Genomic DNA, 12011 nt, shown 5'->3' with positions numbered 1-12011 from the left:
CAGAATCTGCTTGGAGTGACATACCCTACTTTGTACAAAGCACTAAGCTTCCTGTGTCTTCATTAGCTCTACTAATAAAGAACATAAAGGCTCTGTGATTTGACCTACAAGAATTTAACAATTATAGTTTGTTCATCAAAAAAGAGTCCTGATATTTTCAAGATATTCATAATGCCTAACATCTCAAGCATATAATGCTTTTGAAAGCCCTTGGAAAAAAACTGTTCCTATGGAAGAATTAAACATGACATGGTGAAGAGTTTAGATTACAGGAGTTTTCAAGAGATGTACATTTCCAATGGACTATATCCAAATATGTAACAATACAAAAGCCTTCTAATTTCTATCCCAGCGAAGGCTGACAAATTGTGTAAGTTTTCTGCAGACACTGTTGACACTTTACAAACTTATTACTAACCCACACAGTCTCTCAAGTCATCTATTTTGTACCAGGAAAATTAATTAGAATAATTTTCAATTAGTTAATTTAAAGATGCCTACTGCAACATCTGGAAAAGGCTATGTAAAGAATACAGAGCATGTACATACATGAATATTTACACATCCTTCAAACTAGGAAGTCTCAGGATATCAACAACACAAGAATATCTGAATATTTTGATCAACACTCAAGAATATCTTCAAAGCCATCTTGCTTTCTTGGCTACATGAACTGTTTAATGAACCTCTGTTACACAGCAAGTTTTATATAAGAAAAGCACCACCCAAAAGTCAGACAGGAAAGCTCAGACTGAAGACCTAATCAGCCAGGCCACTTGTTTAACAGCAGTCAATTGAGGAGCAGTGGCAGTGAAAGGACACTGCCTCCTGGCAGCTTCCCTCTGTGTTAGGGTGTTAGGGACTTCCTCCCACAAGCTGTGTCTGCAATTCAGCCTTGAGCACTTCAAAATTCACTTTTTTCCTTCCACTAATTTGTCTAATCACATTTCAATCTAATTTGCACTCAAGATATCCCATTACAATGGAGTCTTGATATAATTATACACTGGGTAACAATGGAGTCTCACAATATAATTACACATTACAGGAAAGCATCCTTCAGCTACCACCTCAATAATTTCCTAATGCACCTCCCATAGCAGCTTCCCACCTCCAATGCCAGACTGATTGCAGAGAATTCCCCACCACAGTTTCCCAAAGAATGCTCCCCTGCTGCTCCACCCCTCTGGTGCTGCCTCTTTATTGCCTGGAAAGCTGGGAGCACCTCCACACCAGCTGCACAATGTGTGCCTGGTTGTGTTAATTGAACAGGAATGGTTTCACTGGGGTTCAGTCACTAAAAGAAAATTATTTGCATACACAAAGTATCTCAGCTTTCTTACTGTTCATGGCAGGATCCCAGGGCTATGTTTCGCCATTCCCAAGCAGTCCAGGTTAATTTTGACATCTAGAACAAGGTTTGGGAAAAGAAAAAAATTGTCACACATGTTTGCAACACTATTATCCACTGTAGAAGTTATTTTAAAGAACTTCAGGGTAAAGCATCTCCAACAGAGTTAACTACTGGCTTCTACAGCCCTTTGAGCTCTGTCTCTAGTGTGAGTGGAAAATTGGACAGCCCTGCTTCTTGCCTGAAGGGAAAGTTCACATAACTCACTAAAAATCTGTGGCATCCTGCTCTTTTCCATGTGTATGGAATAGTTCATACAGAATCCCACAAGATCACAGCTCCACATAAAAATCTATTTCAACAGTAGTGCAGAAGAAAAAAAGTCAGATCTAATTTTTGCTTTGAAGCTACTCAGGCAGACACTGTTTCAGAATCACAGCCACCATTTCATGTCAATCACAAAGTGGACACAAGCCACAGGAGGTACAGAACTCCTAACACAAGTAATACCTTGCACCATGATCCCAAACCAAGCCCCCTTCTCACAAATTCCCCCCAGCAGCTGCTACCACAGCAGGAAGCTCTGGCTGGGCTTGCACAGAGAGCAACAGTCACAGCAGAGCTGAAATAGTGCAAAGTTACAGTGAAAAGTCATCTTACAGCCATGAACAATGGGATAGAGGGATTTAGGAGGAGACACTGCATTTCTTTTTAATGCTGAAAATATAGCACAACCAATTTGAAAGGAAAACAGCAGGCAGTTACCCCAAAACACAAGGAGCAATCAGCAATGCTGGTATATGCACTGGCATAAATTTTTTTTAAAATTCATTCTAACGTAAAGCAGAATGAAGAAATGCTGGCAGTTATGCTGCTGGGTTTCATTTCCTCTGCATTTCCTCTCAGAAAAGAAAAAAACAAAAACATTGCACTAGGCAATCCATATTCTTATACCATTAGCACCAGAAAGTGAGGGCCACTTCTATAATTCAATGAATGAACTGTATTTTTTTCAATTACAATCCCTTCGCAATCAAATTATTCATCCAGTTAAAACAACAAAGCAATGCCAACAACAAAATCACGAGGAAAGTGCAAGTCAACCAATAATAAGGGATCAGAAGCACTAATGGGACATTTAAACTTCTTAACCAAAACAAAGGGTTTACCTAAAGATAAGGGGCTATGGCAGTCTAATTTTATGAAGCTTTTGATACTCCTCCTTCAACTGTGTCAAATTATTTTGCTTTCATATATGCACGGCTATGGATGGCAGCAATCAGAATGACTCAAGTTCCAGAACTAAAATACCATTGTGTCAGAAATGGCACACACAATTCACCGGGAAGCCTCTCACACTGTTTTGGTGAAGAAGGCCAGAAAGACATGGAGTTAGAATGTAGGTTTTGGTGGTTTCTTACTCCCTTTAAAACCAGGAGTAAGATCCAGCTTCCCCCCATGCCCTATGAGCACATTTTGTCCAACCTGCAGGGTGGCAGAGCCGTGTCAGGCTGCTCCAGTGACACACATGAGCATTACACTGCAGGGCCTTGTGAAAGGCTCTTAGTAATGAAAATCTCAGACAATGTCAGACTTGTTAGACACATCTGGGATGGCACTGAAACAATAAAGTCAATACAAAGACAGCATTTTCTCCTCTGACCCATTCATTTTTTCCTCCTCCCATTTCTTTTTCTGCCATTATTCATTCCCGACTCCTTGTTTAGGACAGTGAAGTGTTATCATGCAACTTCTTACCTTGCACATTCATGTTTTCCAGCCCAACTCCCTCCTACCAATAATTTTACTAATGAATAAAAAAATCTAAACTAGTAGTGGGAGCTGGTTACAGCCAAAACATGGACTCTTCTGTACACATGTAGGGAAGACAAGGCATTGCTGCACAGCAGCCCCACACCACATGCCCTGGCACCACCACCACAAGGGTGCCAGCCCCTGCTTCCACATGAAATATGTCTAAATTTAGTCATTTCTTTCACTCCACACCAGCAGGTCATTACAGCCTAACCAGAAAACACACACATTCCCCACGAGGAGGATGAAGGGGAATTTTCTTATTTCAGCTGTAATCGCAGGGTTATTTGCAGGGAGAAACCATATTTCTGCCTCCAAGCAGCCCTTCAGCTTGTGAACCTGTGCCCTAGGTTTGGATCTCCTCATCTAGGAACAGCTGTGCCATGGAAGAGCTCAGCAACCTTGGCTGCTTGTCCCTGCTCTCTGCCATAAGGCTCCAGCTGAGCTGCTCTTAAGTACTTTCTAACCTATTTACTCAGGATCAACCAATACAAAGAGTGATTATTTAGGCTGTTAAAACCACTCCAGCTTATTTTGGTTGACATTCTGCAGAAGAGCTCACATAAATGTACAAGCTGCCAGAGTTAAGGTTTACAACCCCCTTACTGAAATATTTTCTGCTCCTACAGACTAGCAATGATATCCAACAGCAAGAGAAAGCCAGCAGCAGACAAGAAATCCCTGCTGTCATCCCAAAAGAAGCCAGGGCATTTGGCACACTCATCATCACCGAAAAAATCAATTTTAAGAGGAGGACAAGTCCAGTGTACATCTGCTCAGCCCTTTCTCTCAGAAAAGACATAACTTGGAGCTCCATCAGCCAGGAGAGCCACGTAAGCACCTACAGTAACACAACACAAACCCCTACCCTTAGAGGAAGGCAAGACATGCTGGTAAAAGACCACCACATAGCCCTAGGGCTATAAGAAAGAGAAAACTGTCACCACAGGCTAGACTACCTGCTTACTAAGCTGTTACCAACAGTTGTAACTGTTCCTTTATACAGTCATACCCAACCCCAACCACTGCCTCCAAACACCAGAAAAATAACCAGCAGAACACAGACTACATTTTGGGAAGGGAACAGAAACTGCCTTTTTGCTCTGCACATGGGAGGTGCTATCATAACAAGGTCTTGGTGCACCACTGTGGCTCTTAATTATCATCAGGTAGGCACACCAGCTAGAACACCATGAAAAAAAGCAATGGCAGTAGGAACACAAAATCTCAGTCCCTACCTTCTTGCTAAAGGGAAGTGCTAGGGGGGGTTGTACCATAGTTCATTTAGAGCCTCACAGCAAACTCCTCCACATATCAAAATTTACATTAAGACAAGGTACTAGAGCATCCCTGAAAAATATTTGCAAATATATAAGCCAGGCTCTCTTGTAGCAAGTGACACCACCAAGATCACTGAGATAAGTGATGAGTTAACAACACTTCTACCAACCCCAAGACAGATGGTAACATGATCATCTCATTACTCTTACCTTCAAATAACAGAACTCTGTTTGGACATTAAGGACAAAATTCTCAGACTCACGGGTAAAATATGGTACCAAGTCTCACTTGGATCACAAATCTCCCCACAATAGTCCTTTTATCATTACAGACGTCAGTGTTTGGTACTAATAAGGAGCAGAGACAGTGAATGCTGGCACATTTACTTCCCCATGACAAAGGTGAGCAACCACAAGAGACTGGTCAGATTTGCAGAGCCACCAAGGGAGCAGCATAAGGCAGCTCAAGCAACCTGGTAAATTCAATATTGCTGACTTATCTAGATTTATCCTCCAATTCCTTTGTAGTTTAAGTGTTTAATTCCTAATTTCCAGCTTCAATGTGTAAGCTTGCAAAGTCTTTTGTTTGTATGTCTCATAGGACATAGACCCTGGTGGAAATACCTTAATTCCACTGTATAAAAACAAGCTTTCCTTAGAACAGCAAAAACAAGAGCCCAGATTAAATTTCATAACCATGAAATCACTGCTATATTATAAATTCAACATTGAAGAGAACAAAACTTGTAACACTGTTCCTGTTAAAATCTTCCAATATAAACAAGCAACAAAATATAGTTATTAATAAGTGTCAGCAATACAACATCACGTGTATTTTGTAACTTGTAGTGCTACTACTTAAAAAGTTACTCACTAACACCGAGATGAAAGATGATAGGGGGTGGTAGGCATAAAATATTAACACAAGTCTTCTACAATTCTGGCACCATGGTGGATAATCAGCTTCTAAAAAAAAATAAATATATATACAGAACACATGCCCACGTCTGTAGGATTCTAGTGCTGCTTGCAGCTTTCTTTAAATAACGGATGTGCTGCTCACTTCCTCAATTCTATTCAAAAACTGTGGGCAGCCCAGAACCACGTGTTTTGTAACACTGAAACTAGTTGAGTGTCAGGCACTGAGAAGCCAAAAGTTGACAAGGCAGAAGAGCAACCCGTTTCTCCCTCTTGGCTCCCTTCAAGAACCAGGTGTCTGTCAGCAAAATGCAGGGCAGTGTTTGAATCCTCCAGAACTAAGAAAAGGTTTCCCCCCTTCCTTAACGTAGTGTAGAATTTCTGCTTTAATATAAATATTTACCTGAAAGCATGAATATAAGTGTTACATGGATCATTCAGCTTCCTCACAGATGGAAAGTTAATTGGAGAACAGCAGTCCCAGGAAGGGTTCTTTAAAGGCATCTGGAAACATGACAAGTTTGAAATGGGAGCAATGCCCTAGTCCTGCTGAGCTGAGTTTGATGTTCCATCCCCAGCATCTGCTGAGAGAAGCTGTGCTGTTTTCCCTCCACTCACCCCCTGACATTATTCCTGCCTCTACCTGCAAGAGCAGTAGCAAGGTGCAGCCACAGGGTGAGTTAGCAAACTGATAAAAACATCACTGAGTGGGTAAGTTTCCCATGAGCTTACCAGCATGAAAGCAATCATTCTGCAATCACTCAAGCATTAGCTCTGCCAATGGAGCTGCCCCAGGAGATCAGGGCACAAGGCAGGACCACCCAGAGGCACAATTGATGAATTATCTGCAGCACCAAACTGTCTCCAAAGTCTCCAGCATCAGATTTTGCTGTTTATGAAGTTTTGCTGTTTTGCTGTTTATGAAGCTTATGAAGAAGTTTGAAATCTGAAATATTTTGCATTGTTTTCTTATAGAACTGTTTTTAAATGTAAAAAACATACTGCAATCATATATAACAGAACCAGAGCTTCAACTTCAGAAATCCATTACAGTAAAAACATGCTGGGTATTTCAGATCATCACCTTAACATGTTGCTGGATCCCTCCCATTAGCATTGTCAGATAAGGTCAGTTATTCAAAGGAATCAAAGTTCTCACAATACTAAATTAAATGCATGTTGAATACATAATAAAATGCATTCAACTTAAACTAGAGCACACCACTTACATGGAGATCCCGAAAAAAAACCAGGAAAAAGGAACTGGGTTGCAATTCACATTTATCCTTGCTTTTTTCAGCCTATAAGATTCTAATATTTAATCATAATCGCTCACACTCATTCTGCTGAATTTTTTCATCACATGGCACCTCACCTTCCTCAAAACAATTTGTACTTGACCAGATGGTTATGGTGTGAATTAAACTCATTTACCATGCACCATGGTTTTCACTTGTCATGATGCTAAATCCTGGTCTGTGATTTCTCAATAACAGACTGATAAAATGAGTTTTTTTTACCCACCGAGAAAAAAGGAACAAAGTTCTTCCCCCACTGCCCTGCAAAGAACGAAATTAACATTCATAACAGGACTCACATAATGAGTAGCAGCTGAGTACTGCAATATTTGTTAGAACACATACTTTTAAGTCCTCTGAGCAAGGACAGGCACTCAAACCACCCCATCCCTAGTTTTAACCATGAGATCCATGTGCCACATTCCCATAAGCTTTGTGCCAACTGTTTCTCTTCTTGCAAGGTGTAACAGCTTAGACAGGACCTCTGTCCTAAAGCAGCTTACACCTCCCACTTCAGGCAAATAAAGAGACTTCTGAGAGGCAGGACAAACTAGTCCATATGCCAGGAGGCAGGAGCCAAAGCAAGTGTCTGACATCACAGGTAAATAGTCCTGCTGCTTTGCCTACTGACAACCAGGTCTGCTCTGGTCCCATCCACACCTGCACAGAGAACACACAGCAGCAGTTTTGCTCTGTCAGTTGCCTTCCATGTGCATCACTGTCTGGGCACCCTCCAAAAAAGGGGCTCTTGCAAAGGGTTAGCAAAATGTGCAATGTGACAAAACAAGCAGGCATGGGGCACCTGGTAAGATTGATGCTCTTTAAGAAGGAAATGGAGAAAGGTCTGAAGTTTTCCCCAAAATTTAAGTAGCTACAAGTCAGGACAAAAGCTCTAAAAACTTATTTAAAAGCAAAACCTCTGTTCACAAGCTATTTTCATTTGTACTTTCTCCTGTACGTAAGTTTGTTCATATTTGAAACATTTCACATTAAAGAAACCAAGCAGAATAGCTGGCATTGCCAAACAAGTCTCGCATTTCACAACTGCAGAACACACCACCAAGCAGCTGCATCAGTCACAAAGAAGGTAAAACAAAAGCCCCAAGGAATCATATGACCATTGTCATTAGTATTAACAAAGCACTGTTTCCATAAAAAGAAATTGAATTACGTATTTCCTACAGCAAGTTTAAAGCAAAATCTTCAATAATACAAATTAGTAGTTGGGGCATTCTTCAGAAAGTAGTACAGCCAACTCACTTGAAAACAGCTTCTCAGAAAAGGCATCGAAGACATCAAATTCATTACAGGACACTGGATATGGAAAATCACCCAAATTTTCTTAGTCTTCTGAAATACACAAGCCAATTAAAGGAGTCAGGTTTAAATTTTGTCGCAGGTTGCAAGCTCCTCCTGGGCTCCCTTTCTACCTCAAAATTCAAAAGATATCTTCAGGAAATCCACTTCTGACACACTTCTGTCACCAGTACCAAGTCACACATTCCAACTCCCTGTATCTCCCACCCCACTGCACTTACAGCCTGGCTCCCTTGTCAGAACCTCCTGGTACAGGATATTGGCTGTCTGCACTGCATGGCATAGGCACACCCTCACCCCAAAACACCTCCTACTCTGTCAAGTCCTGAGAGACAAAGCCTTATGGAAATAATTCATAATATTTAATAATAATGAATAATTTCCTAATCATAATTCATAATAATTCAGATAAAACTGGAAAATTTTTCAATTCTGCTGAATGCCCACTGAAAGCGTGCCTGTGCACCAGAGGCTACAATTTAACATTGGTTAATTACTTTGTAGCTTTTCAAAGACACTTTTAGCTTAAGGCCAGCCAATACGCTGAGAAGAGTTTCTTCCACAGCAGTGTTTCTAATTTATCCACAAAGCTCTAATCTCACAATTTTAATAAACCTGTTGCATCACAAATAGTAAAAAAGAAAACCATAAAAATGTTTCCAGACAGTACTCTGACAATGCAATACAGCTGTGAGACTGAAAAAGACCTGAATGTAGAGAACCTTGACAGGAAAGCAGAGCATATGTTGCCCCATCTATTTAAGCTTTTACCTCCCACTCACACTGCCACCCATAAACACTGTGCCAGATCTGTGATAAAAGCATCCATCCCTGTGAAGCCAGCCCCAGGCTGTCAAAATCAACTCTGATAAACTATTAAGAGTCATTAGAAAAGTTTTCCACTATTGATACAGCGAAACAGCCAAACACTGAACATGTTCTGAGGCTGCTATTCTTAAAACACTCCATAATTGTTCCATTTTTGCCATAGTGCAGTTTCACAGAAAGTTTTGCCAGCACAGATATATCATCTAAAATAGTAAAGGGAAAAACAAGAAAAGCCATACACTAGGCATCACAACTATTTCAGCAACCTAACAACCATGAAAAACACGAGCATTTCTGACAGCTTTGCTCGTGGTGTTTGTGGAGGTGATAGAGTAGTGCTAGCAGAAACACTCCCAGCAGAACACACTGCAGATTCCTTTGGAATCACTACCAACACTTTCTTTGCAGTGTTGATTAATGATCCCTTTCTAACAGCCAGACCACACCAAGAACATAGAGCCCTGGAGGTAACTTCAATGATACCTTTAGATCCAGACAACCTGGGCTTGATCCCCATTGTCAAAGAAAACATAGAAGTACCGAATTACACTGAGATATATTCAACATGAGATAGCTTGTTGATTTTTTTTTTTTAAGAACTCCAGCATTTTCCTCAGCCTGTTAGAAAACAAAACAAAGGAAAAATCACACTTCTGACTAGAATACATAGAACAATTTGGGTTGGTAGGGACCTCAAAGATCACCTGGTTCCAACTCCCCTGCCAAGGGCAGGGACATCTCCCACTGCACCAGGTTGCTCAATGCCCCATCCAACCTGGCCTGGAATTCAGGAGGAAAAGCCAAGGCCTTCCTTTGTACGCCCAACCCCACTGTGCCTCTAGACAGGTCATGTGCCAGCAGAAGAACCCTTCCTGCAGAGCTACATCTCACTTCCCCTCTGAGCCTCCCTTCCCAGCTGCACGCCCTCCCTTCCCTGCTTGCCCCCACCCGGCTGCCTGAGACGATCCCAGCGCTCAGCACTGCTCCATGGACACGCTCTGCTGGCATCTGGGGCACTCCACTGCACACCAGACCAGGGAATCTGGGCCCTTTGCTGATCTGCTTCATACATCACCAGAAGTTGTGCCAATGATACCATGAATTGCAGAAGTCTCCAAGCCACAATTACTGCTACAGATCAGGTACAGTTGAACTACAGCCTCAGATGACATTCAGCTTAGTGAATCTTTTACAGAAGAGCAGAAGAAATTATTTAAAGGAATAATAATAAAAAAAGCTGGCTGGGGCAAAGTCACTTTAATTCATTTTTGACACCTAGACTCATTGGCTCACTAGAAGCAGTCTTGCTTCTTTGAAGCAGAGCAGCATGCTAATTTGTGCTGGCACCTCACTACAATTTTTTGAACTTTAGAAGTGAAGGAAAATGTTTAGAAGCACAATTTTGAAAATCATATAATCAAAGAGATCACAAGAAGTACATTCAGGATAGCATTTAATCCAAGTTACTACACAATTTTTTTTTACTATCAACACCCTGCAGCATATTCTAGTATTAAACAGGACTGCAGAACAAGCTCTACCATGAAATCAGAGAAGTGGGAAGAGTGCCCCGAAGGTTATTCATTAGTATTATCTCTATGTGTAGCTCACTGGGGAAAGAATAAGGAAAACTCCTCAGTGGCATTCTATTCAAATGTATGAGGCATATTTAAATGAGTGAGCGAAGTATTTCTGATGCAGATTTCACAGCAGGTCTAAGACAGCATCAGTTTCATTAAAACTCAGAACATCCAAGCTGAAGCGCCCTTTGCCATACAAAACTGGAAAAGATGTGCACCTTGCGTCTCCTGAATCATACAAAGGAGCCGAGCCAAGACTCCTAGAGTTCTTAAGTTAACATCGCACTTTTCATACGGAGGCGAAAAGTCCTGAACAGTACCTACTAAAAACAGAGCTTGGCCTAAATTTTATGAGAACAGGGAGAAGAGGAAACTGACAAGTTAATTACAACCTACAGCCACGTCCCCCTTTCTAATGGCTGCGTCTCAGAACTAATCCCCAAAACTCCTTCCTGCGCCCAGACCTCATCCAGCCTATTTAAGGAGCAGGGAACAATAAACACTGACGAGCAGAACGGGCCGGGTGAAGGAAGACAACGACTACAATGGCTGCACAACAAAGCCTGGAAAAGGAGAGTTGAAGATACTTTTTGCGAGCGGCACAAGCTCCGCAGCCCGCTCCGCACACGCCGCCAGCCGCGACCCCGGCCGGGACACTCCCGCCGTGTCCCCAGCCGCTCCCAGCGGTGACCCCCGTCCTGCCGGACCCCGTCCCTGCCCCGCCGGGCACGGCGCACTTCGGCTCTGCCCCGCATCGAGCAGCGCTCGCCGGTCCCCGCCGCAATGGGGGCACCGCCGTGTGCGCTCCCTCCCCAGCGGGGCCGCACTGCCCCGGACCGCACCGCCCCGGGCCGCCCCCCGGCACGGGGCTGACCGCCCGCCGTCCCCAAAGCGCACCCGGGACACCCCGGTCCCGTCCCGCCCGCAGGGAGCCCCCGCCGCCAGCGGCGCTGCCCCGCGGCCTGCGGGCGGCCCCGGTGAGCGGAGACCCTCGGGGCAGCCCCTCCGCTGCGAGGCAGCCCCCCCGCGCCGCTCACGGAGTGCGGCCCCGCTCCCCCCGCGGCCGCAGAGGCCCCGCGGGACGCGGCGCCCCCCGCCCCGCCGGGCCCCCGAGCGGGACAGAGCCGAGCCGGGCGCCCGCGCCTCGCCCTCACCTGCGGCTGCGGCCGCCCGGCCCCGGCCGCGGTCCCGCTCCGGAGCGGCCCCGAAGTGCCGAGCGCGGCCCCGCTCCCCGCGCGCGCCCGGCCCGCCCCGCCCGGCACGCGTCACGGCCGTGCGCACTGCGCCTGCGCGGGGCGGGGCGCGGGAATAAGGGGGCGGGGCGCGGGTAAAGGGGCGGGGCCTCTGGGACGGACGGACAGACGGACGGAGAGAGGGATGGAGAGAAGGAAGGACGGATGGATGGATGGAGAAAAGGAGGGAGGAAAAGAGGGTAGAGGCTACGGCGCGGAGCGGTAGCAGGTCTGCCAGCAGGGCTTGTCTCCAGCAGCTTGGTGCATCAGGAGAGCTGCGGGAACAGCAGGGATGACAGAAAGAGGCAGCAACAGTCATAAAATCACAGAATGGTTTGGGTTGGAAGGGACCTCAAAGACCATCCTGTTCCAACCCCCTTGTCATGGTCAAG

The 12011-nt window shown here is 44.4% G+C and overlaps 1 protein-coding gene across 2 annotated transcripts in view; it reads right to left on the bottom strand.

Moving 5' to 3' along the window:
* KLHL13 (kelch like family member 13) overlaps positions 1–11580 on the bottom strand; it is a 75446-nt gene extending 63866 nt beyond the window's left edge. The window contains exons 1-2 of one of the 2 annotated variants that reach the window (XM_084212738.1): positions 11542–11580; positions 1344–1408 (exon numbers count right to left, since the gene is read on the bottom strand). In XM_084212738.1, the coding sequence (XP_084068864.1) occupies positions 1344–1408 (65 nt within the window). In that variant the 5' untranslated portion in view covers positions 11542–11580. The remainder of the gene's footprint in view (positions 1–1343; positions 1409–11541) is intronic. The other variant, XM_084212739.1, reaches the window with a different exon arrangement.
* Between the last annotated feature and the right edge of the window lie 431 nt (positions 11581–12011).

The sequence above is a fragment of the Fringilla coelebs genome, assembly GCF_963513975.1.
Source record: "Fringilla coelebs genome assembly, chromosome: 11".
NCBI lineage: Eukaryota > Metazoa > Chordata > Aves > Passeriformes > Fringillidae > Fringilla > Fringilla coelebs.
The sequence above is the reverse complement of the archived record's forward strand: the minus strand, read 5'-3'. Positions and strand labels throughout refer to the sequence as shown.